Below are 23978 nucleotides of genomic sequence, written 5' to 3' on the forward strand. Positions count from 1 at the left end.
CAGCTGCGATTTGAATTTGCTATCTAATCTCAGCGTATGGAAGATACTCGTGTCCGAACGTTGTTAGATAACTATCAGAAAAAGGTTAACCAGTTAAGCCCTAGTTCAAGAACTACATTCTTTTGAAAATCCTAACCAGAAAGCGCCGAAGAAAACGTGTATGCGTTTTTGCTCACCTGGCCCGATTTGTAATCATAATTGTTATTTATGTATTGCCTCTCGATGGGTCCTTGATTTGGTGAATCTTGTAGTATTTAACTTATGTTGGTTGCATGTGTCTTACATGACCAAGTCTAGTAGTCTCTCAATAGGAAGATGTATGTTTCCTGACTAGAAACATTACTACCATTGATACTATTATAAAATCAATGTATAAGTCATTTTCTACTGATCAAACATTACATGCATTGCCTTTTACAGCATTACCATTGTAATAAATTTGAGTATTTTGGTAACATACAGACAATTTATAAAAAAAAAAATGAAAAGCAGAAAATGAAAGAGGTCGATCACGGAACCTTTACAATAACAATTCGAAACTTCACCACTGTTGTCATTCAGTAAATCTTTTTGCACGTTATAAAAATGAAAGATAAATACCCTACAATGGGAGGTTATCCGACAGTAGAAAAACTCGCTCTATGATGCTTTATCTTCTCCTTTCACTTTTACCTGCAGATTAATTGTTTAGTATCGTGTCTGACGTGCTGAGAGTGAGTTTTTTTATATCAATATTACACTGGACGAGGGGAAATGTCTACTGCCTAACGCGGTTGGCCATCACTCTTGCAGAGAACGCTTAGTAAAATTTTGCAACTAAACATTCTGTTTGGCGTGATAAACGTAGTCAATCACTTAAGTTAATGAGATATAGACATTCTATCAAATAAATTAGACTTGAGAGTCTTAAACCTTGAACAAGCCTCAATTCTGAATCAACTTTGTGAACCATGAAAAACCGAGTGACGTTTAATTGTTCAAGTACTTACAGAATTACAACCCTGATTGATGTTCAAGTTGAAATGGATTGGAGTCGGTTGCCCTGAGAACCTGCCTACACCTGCGGAACACCTGTAATCAAGCATTGAAATCAACGCAACTTCATGAGCGATATTTTAAAACATGTTCAATGAAAAGCATTATAAACAATGTGAAATATTCATAAGGTATATGTTAATGTTTACAACCCTTACGTTAACCACCAGGTACCATCCATTTATAAACTAGTAACAATATACAATTGTTTCATGGCTATTTTGAGAACAGTCGAAATTATTATACCTCTTATGAGTTTTCCTTATATAAAAATATACGATAAAATCTGCTATTTCCCTTAAATCACTTAAATCTCTCCAGCTGAGAGCGTCTCCCCCCCCCCCCCCCCCCCCCAAATAAGGACTACTTCCTGCAAGAAAGAGGACTTCTCCCTCATGAATATTTGTAGGCGGAGCTTATAAGTTTTCAACCAATGAAAACATTGGTAGGCGGGGCCTCCTCCGTGACGCTCGTGACGTCACATTTTCAGAAACAAATGACAACAGTGACAATGACCACCGATGAAGGCCGTTTTGTTGTGGTAAAGAGGAGTTACAGCAGATTTTGGACGCTAAACGTAGCTTAAATACAAAAGCTGTTATAAAGACTGCAGTGAATTTACTTCAAACTTGTTTAACAGAACAGAATGCCGAGAGCATCGACGAGTAGGGTCAAGCAGGCTCTTTTAAAAAAAAGTGGATGGGACTAGATCTAGATATGGTAGGAAAACAATGGTGACTATGAGATTCAGTCTATAAAAACACTTCTTGAATGCTAGATTTGAAGATATCATCAATCATCAACGACGATGCATACAGTACTTCCAATGGTATTTTTTTCTCCTTCAGTCTTTGAAATTGAAAAAGGAAATGAAAAAATAAATTCATTTGTTAAATTGCCTTTACTGGGTGAATAATTTGTTTCGTTATAATAAAACAGTTATAGAATGGGTAATTCGCAAAATAGCAAATGTATGGTCACCCTTGGTGAAAAACTATTCCCCTCGACGGCTTCGCCGCCTTGGGAATAGTTTTTCACCTCAGGGGACCATAAATGTGCTATTTCCCTCATACCCATTTTATAACTGTATACTATCATCCCGAGGTAGGGGGAAGCGGGCAAACAGTTCCACAGGGCTTCCCCCTACCGAGGGGTGGTGGTGTTGACTGTTCCCCAAATAGCATTATTACCAAATGCATATTAGTATCAATGCTGTTTGTAATGATGTTAATTTGTTTAAAAATCGTCTGCGTAACCATCACTGAGTCGCGGTCACCAAAACGCTTGAATGAGCCACTCGAGGGGGGAATTCTGCGCATCGAATATGCGCCGGGTAACAGTTCGCTCTGACCTAGAAAACAGTTTTCGGAATTTGGAACTGTTCCATTCTTCCCGTTATACTGTTACAGTCATCGAGCCGCAATCAAGACGTGACGTCGAATTCAAATTATGACTGAGATTTAAGAATAGTTTCCTAATGATGTTTTTCCCTTCATAGATTTGGTAGCCAAAGACAATCAAACATTGTTTATGCAAACAAGCCTGTTGCGTAATTTTGTTAAATTTTTTGTTTTTCATATATTATGGACCTAACCAAATCATCCCGAAAGATGTAATTACCTATGTATACTATGTATATATAAACTATTTTGTTTATGATTTAAGAAAATGACTAAGTTTTCCCCCAACACTCACTATTTATTTATTTATTTTGCCTTTCTGTGTAAAACTGATCAGTGTTCTAGACGTTTAGATTGTTCGAAGATTTAAAAAGTATCTTACAGTAAGTTTGATTCTGCATTAATTATGGAATATTCAAATTTCTCCATATTAATTATAAAGGAAGAATGGTGAACGTTTGATTTAACAAAAAAAAATCTGGACATTAACAGAAAAGAACATATATGTTATTGGTGAGAATTTTGGGGAATTAATATTTTGTTGGTGATGATTTTGGGGAATTTCTATTATAAGTAAGGATGAATTCATATTGTATTGGTGAGGATGATAGGGAATTAATATTCTATTGGTTAGGGTGTACGTGATTTAATATTTTATCAGTAAGGATGTTGGGGAATTAATATTTTATTAGTAAGAATGTTGGGGAGTTAATATTTTATAAGTAAGGATTTAGGGGAAAAAATATTTCATTGGTTACGGTGTACGGGAATTAATAATCTATTAGTGAGGATTTTGGGGAATTAGTATTTAAATGGTGAGGATTTCGGGAATTTATATCATGTAAGAGAGGTTGTTGGGGAATCGATATTTTATTGGTGAATTTAGAGAATAAATATTTTATTTTGTAAGGATGTTGGGGAATAAATATTTTAATTGTGAGAATGCTAGGGAATTAATATTTTATTGGTGAGGGTATGGAAATCAATATTTTATCGGTAAGGAATTTGTGGAATTAATATTTTATTGGTGAGGATGTTTGGGAATTGATATTTGATATGTGAAGTTTTTAGGGAATTATTTTTTTTATTGGTGAGGATTTTGGGAAATTAATATTTTATTGGTAAGGGTTGGGAATTAACATTTTATTGGTAAGGATTTTGTTGAATTTATATTTTATTAGTGAGGAGATTGGGTATTTGATTTTTTTATTATTGAGGAGATTTGGTATTTGATTTTTGTATTAGTGAGGATTTTGGGGAATTACTATTTCATTGGTGAGTATTTGGGGGAATTATTATTTTATTAGCAAGTAGATTGTGGAATAATTTTTCTATTGGTGAGGATTTTGAGGAATTAATATTGTATTTGTAAGGATGTTTGGGAATTAATATTTTATTGGTGAGGATTTTGGGGAATTTATATTTTATTAGTGAGGAGATTGGGTATTTGATTTTTTTATTGGTGAGGATTTTGGGGAATGAATATTTTATTAGTGTGTAGATTGGGGAATAACTTTTGTATTGGTGAGGATGTTAGGGGATTAATATTTTAATGGTGAGGATTTTGGGGAATTCATATTTAATTAGTGACGATATACGGGAATTTCTCTTTTATTGGTGAGGATTTTGGGGAATTAATATTTCGTTGGTGAAGAAGTTGGGGATTTAATATTTAATTGGCGTGGGGGTTGGGGATTTAATGTTTTATTAGTGAGGGTGTTGGGGAATTAATATCATATTGGCGAGTATGTTAGGGAACCAATCATTTATTGGTGAGGATGTTGGGGAATTAATAGTTTATTGGTGAGGGTGTTTTTGGGTCCATACCCTACTCACTAACATTCAAAACGACAAATGGTTGATACTTTCTGAAGAAATAATCTTCTGAAATGCCATTAAAATATTACATCAGCAAGAAATTGCCTGAATAATTTAAATGTGTGCCCTGGATAAATTTGTTTTTAAATTGTATTCATTTCCGAGTTCAGTTATTTTTTATGAGTTCGTTATTATAAAGTTTATCAAGTTACAATAATGTCATACTTACCCGCCAGAGGTATCGCCTGTGATTTTAACGTATTCCGCTCCGTCCGCTCCGTCTCTTTCTCTCACATTCAGACAGGTTTTGGTTTTGAACAAATTCGCCGCGGCGTTAATATATCCGGGAATGGAGCTTTGCGTTACGTCAGAATCTGAGCTTCCTTCGAAAAAGTTTACTGATTGAAAAGAAAAGAGATACTTATCAGGCAAATATCTACATAACACTAGTTGCTGTAACGTAATATTGAAAATAAAGGTTTATCTATACTATATATGTGTTTAAGCGGTGTTCAATTTTAACGTTTCCGTGAAGGTTTACATCCAACGACATTAATGGCAAATCTATCAATTTTACCGTAGTGTTATGTGCCATGACAGTTAGAACCGAAATCAGCGAAACATAGATCTTTTGAAATTTGCCATTTCAGAAAATCCGCAAAATAAAACTGATCGCGAAAATAATACTTGACAGTATGCTTTAAATGGGTTTTTTTTATCTTTATGAGTTACAATTTGTGCGTATGAGACCAATGAAACAGCTCTCTTCGTACCTTCAATTTTGCTATGACATATTTCAGGGGTGCAGAGAACGAAAGTGAACGAAATCCCTGGATATTGCGGAGGCTGTAGCGGTTTGAGTAAGCCTAATCAGTAAGTGTATTTGGGCCTATGGTTTGTTTTAGTTTTTGTATTTTCTTTATAACCGTCAATGATTATATTACTGTAAATAAATGTTTTATGTATAATTATGTTAATTTCGATGTACAAATTTAGTACACATTTTCAAAGTCTACAAAAAAGATTGATATATGCGAAAGCTACAGTAAAAAGTGGAGATTCACTTTCTAGTCCACAAAAAGTAAAATTGTATTGTTTTCAGACAAACGTACATTACATAATGTACAAAATGTCTACCTATACAAACGTACTGCCAGTTGCTGAAGAAATTGAAGAAGTTGGAATATTGTTAAATGACAGAAGAAATGCAATTGAAAGATGGAGCGTGTAGCAGGTTCAAATATGGTACTATGTCACTACTTAGGTCCGGTGCTCATCCGTGCGCGCTCAAATATCTCACTGTTGCTAAGTTGATAAAACTAAAAGTTTACCCGTCTGCCTTCTATGGTGTGAACTTTGGTTGGTTTCTAAAACGGAAGAATTAATGTTGGAAAGAGCACAGAACTATATTGTAAAATGTATACAAGGGTTTGAAAAAAGAACCAGGACCGATATATGTAATTCATTACTAGTCTGGACAAGTATTGCGTCTTATATTGATATTAAGAAATTATTATTTTTGAGACGATTATATAGATTATACACTAGTACACAGAATATTTGTCACTAGATTGTTTTATGTTCGATGTAAATGATGGGAATCCATATGGATTTATACCAGATATTATATGTATCCTTAGAAAATATTTCTGTACGATATCTTTGTTTATTATATCAAATGAGGTGCATATCCAGGAAAAAGACAGTGGAAAACAGTTGTATATAAAAAATGTACATCAAACCGAAGAAAATGCATGGTTACAATGTATGTCAGATGACAACGATTTTGTACGATTCATGTCCATTCACCATAGGCTCGAGTCACATCACTTATGGAAATTAGCTGCAAAGTATCAACAGTATTCTAAATCTATACACTGTATCTTAATAGTATGTGTGTCGTATGTCAAAACTCATAGATTTATGTCATTATTGTGGGAAACTCTATTATGATACTGTTACACATATTATTTTACATTGTGACAAAGCTACTGAAGTAAGAGAGAAATTATGGTGCCATTTAACTAGTTTATGTGATATACAACTCAATGTTTATTTGCATAATTTACCAGATTTTGATTTGACTAATACCCTGTTAGGAAGTGAATGAAATGAAAAGCTGTCATCACAAGATTATAAACAATTAAGATTAGGAATAATAACACATGTGTATCAAATGTTAAAAACTTACTACAAATCGTCTGATTATAATTATATTTAAAGGGACTGGTCGGGAAAAAAATGTCATATTTGCTAAAATGGCATACACATGTTTAAAATACCTTCTTATGAAATATACCGATTCAAATTTTGCTGAAATTCACTCCCTAAGAGTAAAAATTATAATTATATTAAAAAAATCCTAAATCCTCACTTGACAGTCTAAAACTCTCAATTGACCCAGATCAGTGTATAATTTTACCGCATGCGCGTCATCAACAAGGCCAAATGTAAACATCGCGGCGAAAGAAAAAGATGCATGCAAAAGTCATGACAGGCACAAGGTATCAATACCGTTATATATAACAACAACATATAGGTAGGAATACTACACTTGCACCATGCATGACCTTTGAAAACAATTATTTACGTATAGTATTGCTGTCTTGTCCGCTAGTTGAGTCCGACATGGCTGATAGACGGCGTGCTATCTCACTTTCGAAACAACCACGTGTCATATATAAATAGATCTGCGCTAAATTTACGCGGGGCTTCCCCGAGATTTCAGTGGTCAAAACTTTTGGAGGGCCAGAGAACGCATTTAGACCCATTTGTTTTGTATTTTTTCCCCCGACCAGCCCCTTTAAGCAACGATGCCCTTACATTGTACAACTCCCTTCTCTTATAACATATTTATGTACACATTATAATAACGATACCTTGTACTTTTTCAAGGTCATTGTATGTGCAAATATCTATATATGTTGATTCATTTTTATATGTAACTATTCTGTTTTTGTTATCATCATTTTAGAGGAAATAAAGAGAATAATAATAATTATTATTTCAATAATTCAGTGATGTAAAATCCTACTCGAATTCAAATCTATTATATATGCAGCTCATTATCAATAGAATCATGTGTTATTGCTTTCAGATATTGACGTGTAAACAGTGTTTCTGTAAATCGTGTAGGAGTCCGAATCCAACACAATGATTAAGGAGGCAAGACCCAAATCGGATCACTTTTTGCAAAAAATACTTATGAATCAATAAATGTGTAAACAGATTAGTAATAGCAATGATATAGCCTTAGAACAGATAGCCAAACAAAATCAATTAAAACTCAAAAGTCTGTGTTTAATTTACTTTTTGAAAATTGCGCGTGCGACGGTTTTGAATTATAGGAATAAATTCACCCTATAGAAATACTTGTTGTTACATAAATTTCAAAGGTCATCATAAAATCTTAAAATGTTGACAACATGAAGTGTAAGATACTGCAAATTTCAAGCCTTGAACCGATTTGGGTCCTGACAGTTGTTTTGTAAGAATAACCATCCATATTCTTTCTATTGATACAACCATAAATGAATATAATTCCTCCTTAGAATTTTCAATGAATGAATAAAATAAGGGTTTGGTGATCCGATTTAGGTACTGTCACCTTAGGTACATGTACATGATGTATGTACATACATAGTTCGGTGGCGTCGTATGGGATGTCTCCTCCATCCCATTTTCCAGAACTTGACGTGTCGATGTGTCTTTTAGTTCCCCCTAGGTCTTGTTTCTATTAAAACGTATATTGACAAAAGACAACGCTCATAAAATTGCTTAACATTATAACAAAGATTATAAAGGCAATCACGTGCAGTATGATACCAGACATAATATGTAAGTATTTGACATAGCGTAGAAAAGAATCGAAGGTCTTTGCTCTGTATCCTCAAACGAAGTTTGATTTCTGATTCGGAATTGTTTACTAATATAATATAGCAACGATTTATATATTATAAAATAAAGTTCTAATATTTTCTTTCCTGTTTCACAAACAGACAGAGGAGGGTATCCAGATAAAGGAGGCTCGCCAGACATAGGAGGTTATCAAGATAGAGGAGGTTATCCAGATAGAGGAGGCTCTCCAGACAGAGGAGGTTATCCAGATAAAGGAGGTTATTCAAATAGAGGCGGTAATCCAGAAAGAGAAGGCTCTCCGGTTAGAGGAGGTTATCTAGATAGAGGTGGCTCTACAGATATAAGAGGTTGTCCAGATAAAGGGGATTCTCTAGAAAGAGAAGGTTCTCCAGATAAAGGTGACTCTAGAAAGAAGAGTTTTCCAGAAAAAGGAGGTTCTCCAGAAAGAGGAGGGACTCCAGATAGATGAGGTTCTCCAGAAAGAGGTGGTTATCCATATATAAAGGAGGGAAACCAGATAAAAGAGGTTCTCCAGTTGAAGGAAGGACTCCAGATAGAGGAGTTTCTCCAGATAGAGTAGGTTCTCCAGATAGAGGAGGGACTCCAGATAGAGGAGGTTCTCCAGATAGAGGAGGGACTCCAGATAGAAATGGTTCTCCAGAAAGAGGAGGGACTCCAGATAGAGGAGGTTTTCCAGATAGAGGAGGTTATCCCGATAGAGGAGGGACTCCCGATAGAGGAGGGACTCCAGATAGAGGAGGGACTCTAGATAGAGGAGTTTCTCAAGATAGAGGAGAGACTCCAGATAGAGGAGGGACTCCAGATTGAGAAGGTTCTCCAGATAGAGGAGGTTCTTCAGATAAAGGAGGTTCTCCAGATAGAGGAGGTTCTCCAGATAGAGGAGGTTCTCCAGACAGAGGAGGTTCTCCAGATAAAGGAGGTTATCCAGATTGAGGAGGGACTCCAGATAGAGGAGGTTCTCCAGAAAGAGGAGGTTCTCCAGACAGAGGAGGTTCTCCAGATAAAGGAGGTTCTCCAGATAGAGGAGGGACTCCAGATAGTGGAGGTTATTCAGATAGAGGAGGTTCTCCAGATAGAGGGGAGACTCCAGATAGAAATGGTTCTCCAGATAGAGGAGGTTCTTCTCCAGATAGAGGAGGGACTCCAGATAGAGGGGAGACTCCAGATAGAGGAGGCTGCTAGATAGAAGAAGTTCTCCAGATAGAGGAAGGACTCCAGTTATAGGGATTTAACGGCACAGAACGAGTGTAACTTTAAACATTATTTCAATGCCTCTTCGAATCTTTTATTTACGTATAAAAATGTCTCCCCTAATTTTAACAACGGTGCAAATCAAATTTTAGAGATTAAAATGTTTAACTGTTTACACAAATTAGATCAGCTAATTAGTCCTCGTTCATCACCAGATTATCAGGACATGTGCGTATCCATAGTATTCTACTATTTTATAATGATTCCTTAACACTGTGCTTACCGGTTGTGTTTTATGACCGTCTTGCATGTTTGGGAGCGGGTTGCCACTGCCATTGCCTTGTGCCTTGAAGAAACAAGCATGTTGAATTAACATGTTGAATTAAGGTAGGATTTATTTAGTACATCAATAAAATTAACGTTGAGACATACAGGAATTATTATTAATTTAATTGTCAGGTACAATAGAGTATTGAGATAAAAAAATATAAAAATTATGAACGTCACCAACAGTTGAGATAAAGTTACGAATATGTGTGCGGTAACAAGATGACATAAAAAAGAACTGCTATTTGAAGTTAGTTTTGCTAGGATATCATAAAAAAACACTAATGCATATGGTCCACAAACTATTATAGTATAGGACAAGGAATTTCAGGTTCTGAGTAGTTTTGTCATTTTACGTCTAATATGATTATAGATAGTGAGGTGACGTTACGTCTAATATGATTATAGATAGTGAGGTGACGTTACGTCTATTATGATTGTGGTCAGTGAGGTAACGTTACGTTTATTATGATTGTGGTCAGTGAGGTAACGTTATGTCAATCATGATTGTGGTCAGTGAGGTAACGTTACGTTTATTATGATTGTGGTCAGTGAGGTAACGTTACTTTTATGATGATTGTGGTCAGTGAGTTAACGTAACATCTATTGTGATTGTGGTCGGTGAGGTAACATTATGTCTAGTATGATTGTGGTCAGTGAGGTAACGTTACTTTTATGATGATTGTGGTCAGTGAGTTAACGTCAATTATGATTGTGGTCAGTGAGGTGACGTTATGTCTATTATGATTGTGGTCAGTGAGGTAACGTTATGTCTATTATGATTGTGGTCAGTGAGGTGACGTTAGGTCTAATATGATTATAGATAGTGAGGTGAAGTTACGTCTATTATGATTGTGGTCAGTGAGGTGATGTTACGTCTATTATGATTGTGGTCAGTGAAGTAACGTTAAGTCTTTTATGATTGTGGTCAGTGAGGTAACGTTACGTCTAATATGATTATGGTCAGTGAGGTAACGTTACGTCTATTATTATTGTGGTCAGTGAGGTAACGTTACGTTTATGATGATTGTGGTCAGTGAGTTAACGTAACATCTTTTGTGATTGTGGTCGGTGAGGTAACATTATGTCTAGTATGATTGTGGTCAGTGAGGTAACGTTACGTTTATTATTATTGTGGTAAGCGAGGTAACGTTACGTCTATTATGATTGAGTGAGGTGACGTTACGTCAATTATGATTGTGGACAGTGAGGTGACGTTACGTCTAATATGATTATAGATAGCGAGGTGACGTTAAGTCAATTATGATTGTGGTCAGTGAGGTGACGTTATGTCTATTATGATTGTGGTCAGTGAGGTGACGTTATGTCTATTATGATTGTGGTCAGTGAGGTAACGGTATGTCTATTATGATTGTGGTCAGTGAGGGAACGTTATGTCTATTTTGATTGTGGTCAGTGAGGAAACGTTATGTATATTATGATTATGGTCAGTGAGGTAACGTTACGTCTATTATGATTGTGGTCGGTGACGTAGCGTTACGTCTATTATTATTGTGGTCAGTAAGGTAGCGTTACGTCTATTATTATTGTGGTCAGTAAGGTAGCGTTACGTCTATTATTATTGTGGTCAGTGAGGTATTATAGATAGTGAGGTGACGTTACGTCTAATATGATTATAGATAGCGAGGTGACGTTAAGTCAATTATGATTGTGGTCAGTGAGGTGACGTTATGTCTATTATGATTGTGGTCAGTGAGGTGATGTTACGTCTATTATGATTGTGGTCAGTGAGGTGATGTTACGTCTATTATGATTGTGGTCAGTGAGGTAACGTTATGTCTATTATGATTGTGGTCAGTGAGGAAACGTTATGTCTATTATGATTATGGTCAGTGAGGTAACGTTACGTCTATTATGATTGTGGTCAGTGAGGTAACGTTACGTCTATTATGATTGTGGTAAGTGAGGTAACATTGCGTCTATTATGATTTTGGTCAGTGAGGTAACGTTATGTCTATTATGATTGTGGTCAGTGAGGTGACGTTATGTCTATTATGATTGTGGTCAGTGAGGTGACGTTACGTCTATTATGATTGTGGTCAGTGAGGTAACGTTACGTCTATTATGATTGTTGTCAGTTAGGTGACGTTACGTCTTTTATGATTGTGGTCAGTGAGGTAACATTGCGTCTATTATGATTGTGGTCAATGAGGTAACGTTATGTCTATTATGATTGTGGTCAGTGAGGTGACGTTATGTCTATTATGATTGTGGTCAGTGAGGTAACGTTACGTTTATTATGATTGTGGTCAGTGAGGTAACGTTATGTCAATCATGATTGTGGTCAGTGAGGTAACGTTACGTTTATGATGATTGTGGTCAGTGAGTTAACGTAACATCTATTGTGATTGTGGTCGGTGAGGTAACATTATGTCTAGTATGATTGTGGTCAGTGAGGTAACGTTACTTTTATGATGATTGTGGTCAGTGAGTTAACGTAACATCTTTTGTGATTGTGGTCGGTGAGGTAACATTATGTCTAGTATGATTGTGGTCAGTGAGGTAACGTTACGTCTATTATGATTGTGGTCAGTGAGGTAACGTTACGTTTATTATGATTGTGGTCAGTGAGGTAGCGTTAGGTCTAATATGATAGTGGTCAGTGAGGTAACGTTACGTCTATTATGATTGTGGTCAGTGAGGTAGCGTTACGTCTATTATTATTGTGGTCAGTGAGGTAACGTTACGTTTATTATTATTGTGGTAAGCGAGGTAACGTTACGTCTATTATGATTGTGGTCATTGAGGTAGCGTTACGTCTATTATTATTGTGGTAAGTGAGGTAGCGTTACGTCTATTATGATTGTGGTCGGTGAGGTATCGTTACGTCTATTATGATTGTGGTCAGTGAGGTAGCGTTAGGTCTATTATGATAGTGGTCAGTGAGGTAACGTTACGTCTATTATGATTGTGGTCAGGGAGGTAGCGTTACGTCTATTATGATTGTGGTCACTGAGGTCGCGTTACGTCTATTATGATTGTGGTCAGTGAGGCAGCGTTACGTCTATTATTATTGTGGTCAGTGAGGTAACGTTACGTCTATTATGATTGTGGTCATTGAGGTAGCGTTACGTCTATTATGATTGTGGTAAGTGAGGGAGCGTTACGTCTATTATGATTGTGGTCAGTGAGGTAGCGTTACCTCTATTATGATTGTGGTCAGGGAGGTAAAACATACCTTGTGGCAGTTGTTGTTTTCACAAATGGTCTCACTTTTGATCTTGTTTGTCTTATTAGCATCCTCCTGGAGAATACATGGTTACAATTTTATGAAAAGAAAAACAGTATCAATCATATATCAACACATCAAAATTGATGTATAGTAATTTACGGTTTTGATAACTTGTGTAAAATTAATAATTATGATAAATTAATATTAATAATAAATATTTACAGCATGCACTAGTTTTTTTGCCAGATAATTTGATTGCCATTTAAGTTAAATAAATCCTTCCGAACCCGAACAAGAATTGCATGTAATATTTACATAGAAACACTTTTTTGTTTTTATTTTATTTTATTTTTTATTTATCTTTTGCATATCAAATTCGTGGCACAAGGAAATACTCACTTTCTTAGGTTTGACCATCTCACGTTTTGCTTTGTCAATCTGTTTCTCGTGTAGAATTTCGTCGATGGCATTTTCAAGCTCTCGTTCTATACTCCATACTTCTAAAGAGATATTAGGGATGGTTTTAACAACAACAATAAAATGTATCGTGACGCTTTCAAGGTCTCGTTTACTGTTAAAGAATTATAATTAAAATAATGGATTAAACAATATATTAGATAATACAGCACAATTACATTATTAATATTTTACACCCATAAAACAACCTTAGCGTCAACAACCTAATTAAGGATGGTGTTTCCAATCTGTCGCTCAATGATACAGAGTCCTGATAAAATAATATTATATTTTTTAACAACGACGACGACAACAAAAAAGACAACAGAAATAACAAAACGTTTCGAAAACACTTTCTACAATTACTCAATCATGTTATTGTTAAAAACTTCAATGTCACGTGTCCTATAAAAAAACACAACTTTTTGCAAACATGATGCAACTCTGCAAACTAACAATATAACATGCTAAATGTCGCACGACGTTGTCATGCATACAAAGGTAGCTAGGTAACTCAAATAATAAGAATTCATTCACGTACGTTTACACGGGAGAGTGAATATTTCGCACACTGTATCGACGCACTAGTCCTTCTTATCATGTTAGAAATGGACTCGTATATAAAGAGATTAATAAATACACGTTTCTCATTGGTTGTTTAAGGCTACCAATCTATCAAAAGTATAGATATGATATTTTACATGAAGTCTGTATCAATTAGCATAATTATATCATTTGACCAATGTGACCGAAAATAAATTGCAGAAACTTTTCTTTCAATTATTCAGGAAAGAATTTTATTCAAACAGAATTTCTTTTTCAGACAAAAATGTAAACTTGTATGCCTCCTAATATGCCAAAGGGGCGTAAAGACTTTATAACGGTAGTAAAAGTATCCAATTAGATACTGTAACTGCAATTTTTAACTTTGATGTTTCATTTTCGAACACATCGTGTTCTAACTGAAAACGAGACAAAAAGAACCTATAATAGTCGAAAATTGCTAATTTTGCATTATTATTAGATTTTGAATAGGTTTCAGCGTACAGGTATCAACATTTAAAAAAGTTGGACAAACGTTGAACAATCAGAAGAGAATTAACACAGCAATCGAATTGTTTACGTTTTCGGGCTGTTGCTGTGCAAATACATGACATTTTCCTCATATCCATAACTAGATACGAATGCTGAAACGCATTTACTGGCTACGATGAAACATAATTGGGTAAATAAAACTTAATACCGTACCGTTGGAAGTTTAAATGTAAAATGTGCCGGATGCATGGTCAGGCAAGACAAAAATCAATTAAACCCAAGTAATAGGTTTACATTTGGGTAAAATGTGACTACTTTGAAGACTTGATTTTGGTAAAGGTGTACCTTCGATTGATTGTAATTGATAATCATCTAGATCAGGTGATGAGTGACGTGTAATAGGATTTAACACAGTGACACTGTCCGGTGCGATTGTTATTCAACATGATGATCAAATTAGCAAAGTATCACTGAAGCCAGCCTACAATATTCAAAGTGGACCAAGATCGAGACCATTTTCCCTCAATGTTACTTAAAACACCACAGAAGTCCGAATGTCGTCTGTAAATTGTATCATTATATTGAATTTAATAAAGGCTTTCCGTTATAGAATATTCAAGTCCATATAGACAGTTTAAATATATTTTTTTGTTCCTTGTTATGATTTTATCTTATTTTATAAGAAATTTTAATGTTGATGATTACTGACGGTCGTTTACTGATGATTACTGACTGATGATTACTGACGCTTCTGTGTGATATTGCTGTTTATGCTTTTTAGATGAGTCTATTTTACATTAAAATATTTTATTGGCATCTATCGCTGGTTATGTTGTAAAAAGTTCCTTCCTAAAAACATTAAAAATACAATATTTTCACCTATAATGCTCTTTTCATCAGACTATATGGCACATGCATAACTTATCAGGTTATGGGAGGAACTGTTTATTTACGAACATTTGATAACTTGTCTTAACTAACTCCGTCTAAAATAAACATGTTTGGCTATGTACAATACGAATCCCTTTATAATTTTATTAAGAAATAGTTCATAGTACGTATGAAACACACTAATATTTATAATTGTAATAAGAAATAGTCCATAGCACGTATCAAACGCACTAACATTTATAATTGTAATAGGAAGTAGTCCCTAGTACGTATCAAACACACTAACATTTAAAAAAATTAATAACACTGACGAAAATCGTCTATTTTTTACTGTTATACTTGGTCACTGAGTTCGCTAGATAGAAAGGAACTGTTGTATTAGTATTTCCATTGGCTTGTCCGTCGATGCTGTTGTATCAGATGGTAAGTAGTTAGATACCCAAATTGATCTTAAATACTGTTGAAACAGAAGAGAAAATGCTTAATTGCTTTATTTTTTTATTAAAAAAACCAGGAGTAATGATTTATCACAGAAAAAGGAAATTCAGTCAAGGTCAGTTATCATAGTTTTTTTCCATTTAATTATACTGTTCATGATACATGAAAGTGCTAGGTAAATAGTTGACGCATTACATAAGATTTGACTCTGTATGAAGGTGCGTGGTAAATAGTTGACGGATTACATTTGATTTGACTCTGTATGAAGGTGCTGGGTAAATAGTTGACGGATTACATTTGATTTGACTCTGTATTAATGTTCTGGTTAAATAGTTGACGTATTACACACTATTTGACTCTGTATGAAGGTGCGTGGTAAATAGTTGACGGATTACACACGATTTGACTCTGTGTGAAGGTGCTGGGTAAATAGTTGATGGATTACATTCGATTTGACTCTGTATGAAGGTGCTAGGTAAATAGTTGACGGATTACATAAGATTTGACTCTGTATGAAGGTGCGTGGTAAATAGTTGACGGATTACATACGATTTGACTCTATATGAAGGTGCTAGGTAAATAGTTGACGGATTACATACGATTTGTCTCTATATGAAGGTGCTAGGTAAATAGTTGACGGATTACACACGATTTGTCTCTGTATGAAGGTGCTGGGTAAATAGTTGACGGACTACACACGATTTGACTCTGTATGAAGGTGCTGGGTAAATAGTTGCCGGATTACACACGATTTGACTCTGTATGAAGGTGCGTGGTAAATAGTTGACGGATTACACACGATTTGCCTCTGTGTGAAGGTGCTGGGTAAATAGTTGATGGATTACATTCGATTTGCCTCTGTATGAAGGTGCTAGGTAAATAGTTGGCGGATTACATAAGATTTGACTCTGTATGAAGGTGCTAGGTAAATATTTGACGGATTACATAAGATTTGACTCTGTATGAAGGTGCTAGGTAAATAGTTAACGGATTACACACGATTTGTCTCTGTATGAAGGTGCTGGGTAAATAGTTGACGGACTACACACGATTTGACTCTGTATGAAGGTGCTGTGTAAATAGTTGACGGATTACATACGATTTGACTTTGACTCTGTGTGAAGGTGCTGGGTAAATAGTTGATGGATTACATTCGATTTGCCTCTGTATGAAGGTGCTAGGTAAATAGTTGACGGATTACATTCGATTTGTCTCTGTGTGAAGGTGCTGGGTAGATAGTTGACGGATTACACACGATTTGACTCTATATGAAGATGCTAGGTAAATAGTTAACGGATTACATTTGACTCTGTATGAAGGTGCTGGGTAAATAGTTGACGGACTACACACGATTTGACTCTGTATGAAGGTGCTAGGGAAATAGTTGACGGATTACACACGATTTGACTCTGTGTGAAGGTGCTGGGTAAATAGGTGACGGATTACATACGAGTTGACTCTGTATGAAGGTGCGTGGTAAATAGTTGACGGATTACACACGATTTGTCTCTGTATGAAGGTGCTGGGTAAATAGTTGACGGATTACATTCGATTTGTCTCTGTGTGAAGGTGCTGGGTAGATAGTTGACGGATTACACACGATTTGACTCTATATGAAGATGCTAGGTAAATAGTTAACGGATTACATTTGACTCTGTATGAAGGTGCTGGGTAAATAGTTGCCGGATTACACACGATTTGACTCTGTATGAAGATGCTAGGTAAATAGTTAACGGATTACATTTGACTCTGTATGAAGGTGCTGGGTAAATAGTTGATGGATTACATTCGATTTGCCTCTGTATGAAGGTGCTAGGTAAATAGTTGACGGATTACACACGATTTGACTCTGTATGAAGATGCTAGGTAAATAGTTAACGGATTACATACGATTTGACTCTATATGAAGGCGCTGGGTAAATAGTTGACGGATTACACACGATTTGTCTCTGTATGAAGGTGCTAGGTAAATAGTTGACGCATTACATACGATTTGACTCTGTATGAAGGTGCTAGGTAAATAGTTAACGGATTACACACGATTTGACTCTATATGAAGGTGTTGGGTAAATAGTTAACGGATTACATACGATTTGACTCTATATGAAGGTGCTGGGTAAATAGTTGACGGATTACATACGATTTGACTCTGTGTGAAGGTGCTAGGTAAATAGTTGACGGATTACACGCGATTTGACTCTGTATGAAGGTGCTAGGTAACTAGTTAACGGATTACACACGATTTGACTCTGTATGAAGGTGCTAGGGAAATAGTTGACGGATTACACACGATTTGACTCTATATGAAGGTGCTAGGTAAATAGTTGACGCATTACATACGATTTGACTCTGTATGAAGGCGCGTGGTAAATAGTTGACGGATTTCATACGATTTGACTCTGTATGAAGGTGCGTGGTAAATAGTTGACGGATTGCACACGATTTGATTCTGTATGAAGGTGCTAGGTAAATAGTTAACGGATTACATACGATTTGTCTCTGTATGAAGGTGCTAGGTAAATAGTTAACGGATTACACACGATTTGACTCTATATGAAGGTGCTAGGTAAATAGTTGACTGATTACATACGATTTGACTCTATATGAAGGTGCTGGGTAAATAGTTGACGGATTACACACGATTTGACTCTATATGAAGGTGCTAGGTAAATAGTTGACGCATTACATACGATTTGTCTCTATATGAAGGTGCTAGGTAAATAGTTGACGGATTACATACGATTTGACTCTATATGAAGGTGCTAGGTAAATAGTTGACGGATTACATCCGATTTGACTCTATATGAAGGTGCTAGGTAAATAGTTGACGGATTACATTCGATTTGTCTCTGTGTGAAGGTGCTAGGTAAATAGTTGACGCATTACATACGATTTGACTCTGTATGAAGGGGCGTGGTAAATAGTTGACGGATTACATACGATTTGACTCTATATGAAGGTGCTGGGTAAATAGTTGACGGATTACACACGATTTGACTCTATATGAAGGTGCTGGGTAAATAGTTGACGGATTACATACGATTTGACTCTGTGTCTTTTATTTTATTTTAAATATTAAATCTCACGGTTAGATGCTCAATTTTGCAACGTAGTCTACCTGTTCACCTATCACTGACTGGTTCAACAGCCAACATAAAAACTGTCTCTTTATGAATGCCCCTTAACGCTTACATTACCGTCCTTCAAATTGACAATTTTGCCTGGAGGTGTGTGGAGCTGAAAGTATTCCCCGCCGCCTGTTACAGATTTATTTATGGTCGTATTTGATATTTTCATTACTAAATGTCATTATTCATTGGAGAAGGCATTCGTATACATTTAAAATAAAAATAAAAAGTGAAACTAAAAGCAAAAATAACACATTAATAATTCCTTATACGGCTTACATTCCTCAAGTTCAAATAAAGCTACCGTGTTGCATTCTGTCGAAAACACTTGGGTAAAAATTGAAATCATAAAATTTCATAAAATATTACACTGTAAAACTTCATTGGTACGAAAAGACTTTTAATTCCAATGCCTTGTATTTATGTCAAACATAAACGCAAAGCCTTTTCCAGACTGGTACATATCTCACCAGGTGCATGATTTAAGCAATGTTTACGTTATTATCATGCATAAGCGACAATGATTTAGACTGGATTAGCTATGTGGATCGACAGTTCGAGGAAACGTTTACACAAAAACAAATCTATTACGTCACTTGGTTTGCTAAACGACTTTGTTATTCACTTACGAAGTAATAATTACAAAAACAAATGATCATATAGCAGCAGAAATGTGTAAAATTTGACAAAACAACGTCATCTTAAAGGGGCCCATTGGGGCATTCGTGACATAATGTTAAGTGTCTAATTCTTTAAAGTACGTAAGAAACTAAAAAAAAAAAAAAATTATATCTCTGACATGATTCACACCCTGATTGTGGTATTAGCGGAAAGTTTATTACTTTAGTTACGTAAGATTATTTTTTTAAATGCCAATTTTATCCTACTAATAGGAAAAAGAGCGTAAATGACCGGCACGGAACACTTAAAGTAGGTTTACCCTGTGTAATGTCACGGTGTGGATGGTTTATCGCGCTAACTTGTTGATATGGAAATGTGTTATTTTTATCCCGCGTTATTTTTATAAATCATGTATGTACATATTACGTACTAATAATCAATTTTATCGTACAGAAATTCTTTAATGTAAACAAATTCCACAATTATTTTTTTTTCGAAAGACGTTTTATTCATATAACATCATTACGATATGAATAATGCATGTCCTCTCTTACTTCACTTTACAATTAGAATATGATTTTTAAGAGGGAGTACAATTTCCAGCAGAGGTATAAGGAACATTTGTCTCGGCTGATGATAACTTTTTTGAAATAATTGAAGCGTAAATGTTCATACGTTCTAGACACACTAGTTCGAAAAGTGATATCGGTAGCCCCGTGATTTATTGCTTCCGTTGTTCATTAGATTATTTTTGTTGATTGAAGGAATAAAAAGAGAAGTTTTACACATATATCAATAGGGACGACCTACCATTAAAAGTAGTTCCTGAAATTTCAATAATCTAAAAAAAAAGTAAGATATAATACGATTGTCAATTTTTTTCTAATACATGTAGTTTTCATATTTGTGTTCAATCAAACACAATCAAAAATAGAATAAAAAAGCTTATGACATTCCTATCGACGGAAGGTGATACTTTACATGTTTAAAAACACGATAATGGAATTATACGAAATAAATTAATAAACCGTCATCTGTGCAATTTGGATTGGTTTCTAGTAAAGAAATGTAAAACGGCAACAAACAAAATCCCGTTTAGACCAAGACCTATTTAGACCAGAACTATGAAAGTTCGAAAAAAAAATGTAATTTGAAATAATTAAAAATCATCGATAGTTCCTGTTGTGTCTAGGTTTAAACGGTAAATGTGTACAACAATATTGTATTTGTATACTGACCTTTTTTGCTTGAATGCGATAACGGCGACCCGTTTGCTACATAGAGTAGACACAGACATATAACCAATCGCATGCTGAACGCTCCACAGCCTGCCATGGTCAGTCCCGAAAATGACTACAATATTCAATATTCTCTCCTTAATAAAGAAATAAAAGATGTATATCTTTTAAATTGACGTCAATGAGTCTTTAGACGAACTTATTTGATTGGCGTATCAAGAATCTACCTCAACAACTATTGGAGGAGACACGCTTCATCGAGTCGAGATTACCAGTTCGTGTCTTTCACTTTAGTCCATATCTCAGTTTCAGAACGTGTTACCTTTTTGCGCTCATTCATCACTATCCCTACCGTATTTTCCTAAATTAAACTAATTGTACACAACTACACACAAGAAACGACAGTACAAACTGATGGACAGACCATATGTATTCGGAGGTATACGTGTTAAAGTACTGCCTTTGAAACTCCCCATTGCAGTTATGTACGTGCTTACTGAACCGATGTTAAGTGACCACCGATAAGGTCCACTTCGGCACTTTCTCTAAGTGGTCTGTAAATACATATAGAACTGTACTAGAACCTTATTGTTATTATATTATATTTCTTTTTAGAAATAAATAAATCATTTTCACCGTATGTTAACAACGTAGACGAATCTAGAAAATTTACCAGTCGAATTTGGAAGATTTGTTTGATATCTACTGACCCCTAAAAGAAACGCTACATTATTGTTTGTTAGTATTTCTTTAATGTATTGAAAATGCTGAAAATTCATACTGTCAAAATAGATATTAATATCTGCTGTACCAAGAAATTGGCTTCATTTTGAATTAAATGTCTCCAAAAAACGACGTCACTAGCGTTTATCTAGCATACGTAAAATTCAAGTTCACCGAATTGATATCGCGGGAAAGAACCCCTGGCGTCGACCAAAGCCTGACAACAACATCGCATGGAAGCAATGAGTCGGTTTATAGACCCCATCGGGATCCTCTACCACTCATCTTGTCCTCAACTGATCCAACGTTTGATGATGCTGACGTCGATTGTGCTCTCCTCTGTCCAACTGGTCCCAGAGGTGCTCAATCGGATTTAGGTCTGGAGAAAACGGTGGCAAACGTGCCGCCATTTGTCACCATAAATGGAACAACATGCAGTACCAAGTGTTGGTGTCCTGTAACGTAGAGCGTTCAGACTACCATTGACGATCACAATGCCTGTGCGCCCTTTGCCCGATATCCCATCCCACACCATGACGCTTCAGCCGCCATAACGATGATGACGTAACGTACAGGTGTCCTGATAACGTTCACCACGCATATAGTGTACGATGCACTCTGGTTCCGCCATCTGAGCGATGGAGTAGATATCGAGACTCAACGGTGAATAGAACTTGTTTCCAATGCCGTAGAGACCATCGTAAGCATGGCCGTGCCCACGCTGAGCGACTTTAGATATGACGTTGCATTGGGTCAATCGAGGTACAGTATATGGCCAACGAAAACGTAGCCCTTCCCGGCCAACGGATAACAGTGTGTGGACTAAGTAGAGGGTGATAATGGATTTTGGAAGTAGTTCTTGCCGTCGTTAATATCCGATTACGCAGATTACGTAATCAGATACACCTGTCCAGTGTACGTGACGTAATGTGTGACCTCCCCAACCATGGACGATCGGCTATCGAATTCCTGGCTGTAAACCTGCTACAGAGCTTGGATATGGTTGTTTATGCCACCTCCGATTACCTAACTCCACCCTGTATCATGCCAATGGCCCTTTCACGGCTAACGTCATCTGATTTGGCATGTACACCAAAATAACGTTGTCATTCCTTGTACTGACTAATACAGTGATCCGATAGACAGTAAAACGCGTACTTTACACACTTTGTATACAAAGTGCACGTGCAAAACCTTTTGCGCGTGAATCGAGCTCAATGCTACGCTTCACTGAATTTTGTCGACGTTTACATGACTTGCATCACGCCCATACCCGGTTATGTCTGTTTTATTTCAGATGTTATGAACATGTCATATTTTTACATATGTTAGGTTCCCTTTTGTGAGCCAGTATACATATCATAGTATTTGTTAGGACTGAGTAAGATGATGTTATATACATTGGTTAAGTTATTTCGTCTAGATTTTAAAAAAAAATGGAAAAAGATGTTTGGATATAGTATTTATACTAATCTAATGGTAAAGGAGAATATGTAAACTGTATTAATTTATTCAAACATCATGCACACTAAATCCCGGTTTTTTGTGTTTCTTAATTACGAGATGTATGTGTAAACATTTAAGTATATGCTAAGTCACATGGTGTCACACTCAACAACAATTCTGTATAATATATTTAACGTACAAAATGTAACGTGCAATTAAAAACGCATTAAATTAGTAAAAGCATACAGCAGGTCAACACAGGGAAGAATAAATCCAACATCAAAAGAAACTATCCGCAACATAGTAGAGAGNAAAAAAAAAAAAAAAAAAAAAAAAAAAAAAAAAAAAAAAATATTATCCTGAAACCATATTCTGAAATCAGAAAGCTGACAATGCATTGTGGGAAATGTTGGTACCAGATCGAGGCTAACACGCCTGTCCTGTTTCAGTTAGATGTAACTGTCTTATAGTGCCAGTCTATTCGATACTTACTTTCATTTATTGAATGTAAACACATTTGTTTAGTTGATGGTATCTTTCTCGCATTAATAACACAAAAATTGTAAGTGTTAGCAAGTATGAGTTAACATCAGTGAAGCAACAAATATCAAATGTAAATGTCAATGGCGGATGCCGGGGTGTTTACAACCTTGACTAGAGAAATAATATGTAAAGTTGGGACATTTAGTATGAAATTCCCTACTATTATGATGAAGACTTTAAAAGATGGAGGGGAAACAATACCATAAATAAATAAAACTTAACACCAGAAATCAATTCTATGTATACGTTCATATTCATATGGTAAGACACTTTATAGTACAGAATATAGTTTACCTGTAATTAAATCCTATTGTTCTCAAACTGACACCAAATCTCACCTAGCATACATCCAACACCTTACCTGTATATAGGAAAATACCAAAAGTATGGTACGTGAGGCAACACCGTGTTGCCCCAGTGGCCCGGGCAACACCCTTCCCTGTGTCCAAAATTAAATTGACCCAACTATATTTTAATATTTTCCTCCATTTCATATGTGAATTTCTCATAAAAAAATAGGCAAAGGATTTCTAAGGCTAGCCAGCAATTTCAATAGCCCGAGGGTGTTGCTCAAACACCACTGATTTCACAGCTAGCCTAAACAATACGGGATTAA

General features: G+C 35.7%; 1 protein-coding gene across 1 annotated transcript in view; it reads right to left on the reverse strand.

The window, feature by feature from the left end:
- Positions 1 to 20747, reverse strand: part of LOC110452847 (fibropellin-1-like) — a gene marked incomplete at its 3' end in the record, with an annotated part of 66862 nt that extends 46115 nt beyond the window's left edge. The window contains exons 1-7 of the mRNA XM_021501560.1: positions 20651 to 20747; positions 13243 to 13343; positions 12850 to 12915; positions 9607 to 9669; positions 7893 to 7986; positions 4483 to 4651; positions 990 to 1071 (exon numbers count right to left, since the gene is read on the reverse strand). Of these exons, the coding sequence (XP_021357235.1) occupies positions 990 to 1071; positions 4483 to 4651; positions 7893 to 7986; positions 9607 to 9669; positions 12850 to 12915; positions 13243 to 13343; positions 20651 to 20747 (672 nt within the window). The remainder of the gene's footprint in view (positions 1 to 989; positions 1072 to 4482; positions 4652 to 7892; positions 7987 to 9606; positions 9670 to 12849; positions 12916 to 13242; positions 13344 to 20650) is intronic.
- Between the last annotated feature and the right edge of the window lie 3231 nt (positions 20748 to 23978).

This window comes from Mizuhopecten yessoensis, unplaced genomic scaffold, assembly GCF_002113885.1.
Source record: "Mizuhopecten yessoensis strain PY_sf001 unplaced genomic scaffold, ASM211388v2 scaffold6919, whole genome shotgun sequence".
Taxonomy (NCBI): domain Eukaryota; kingdom Metazoa; phylum Mollusca; class Bivalvia; order Pectinida; family Pectinidae; genus Mizuhopecten; species Mizuhopecten yessoensis.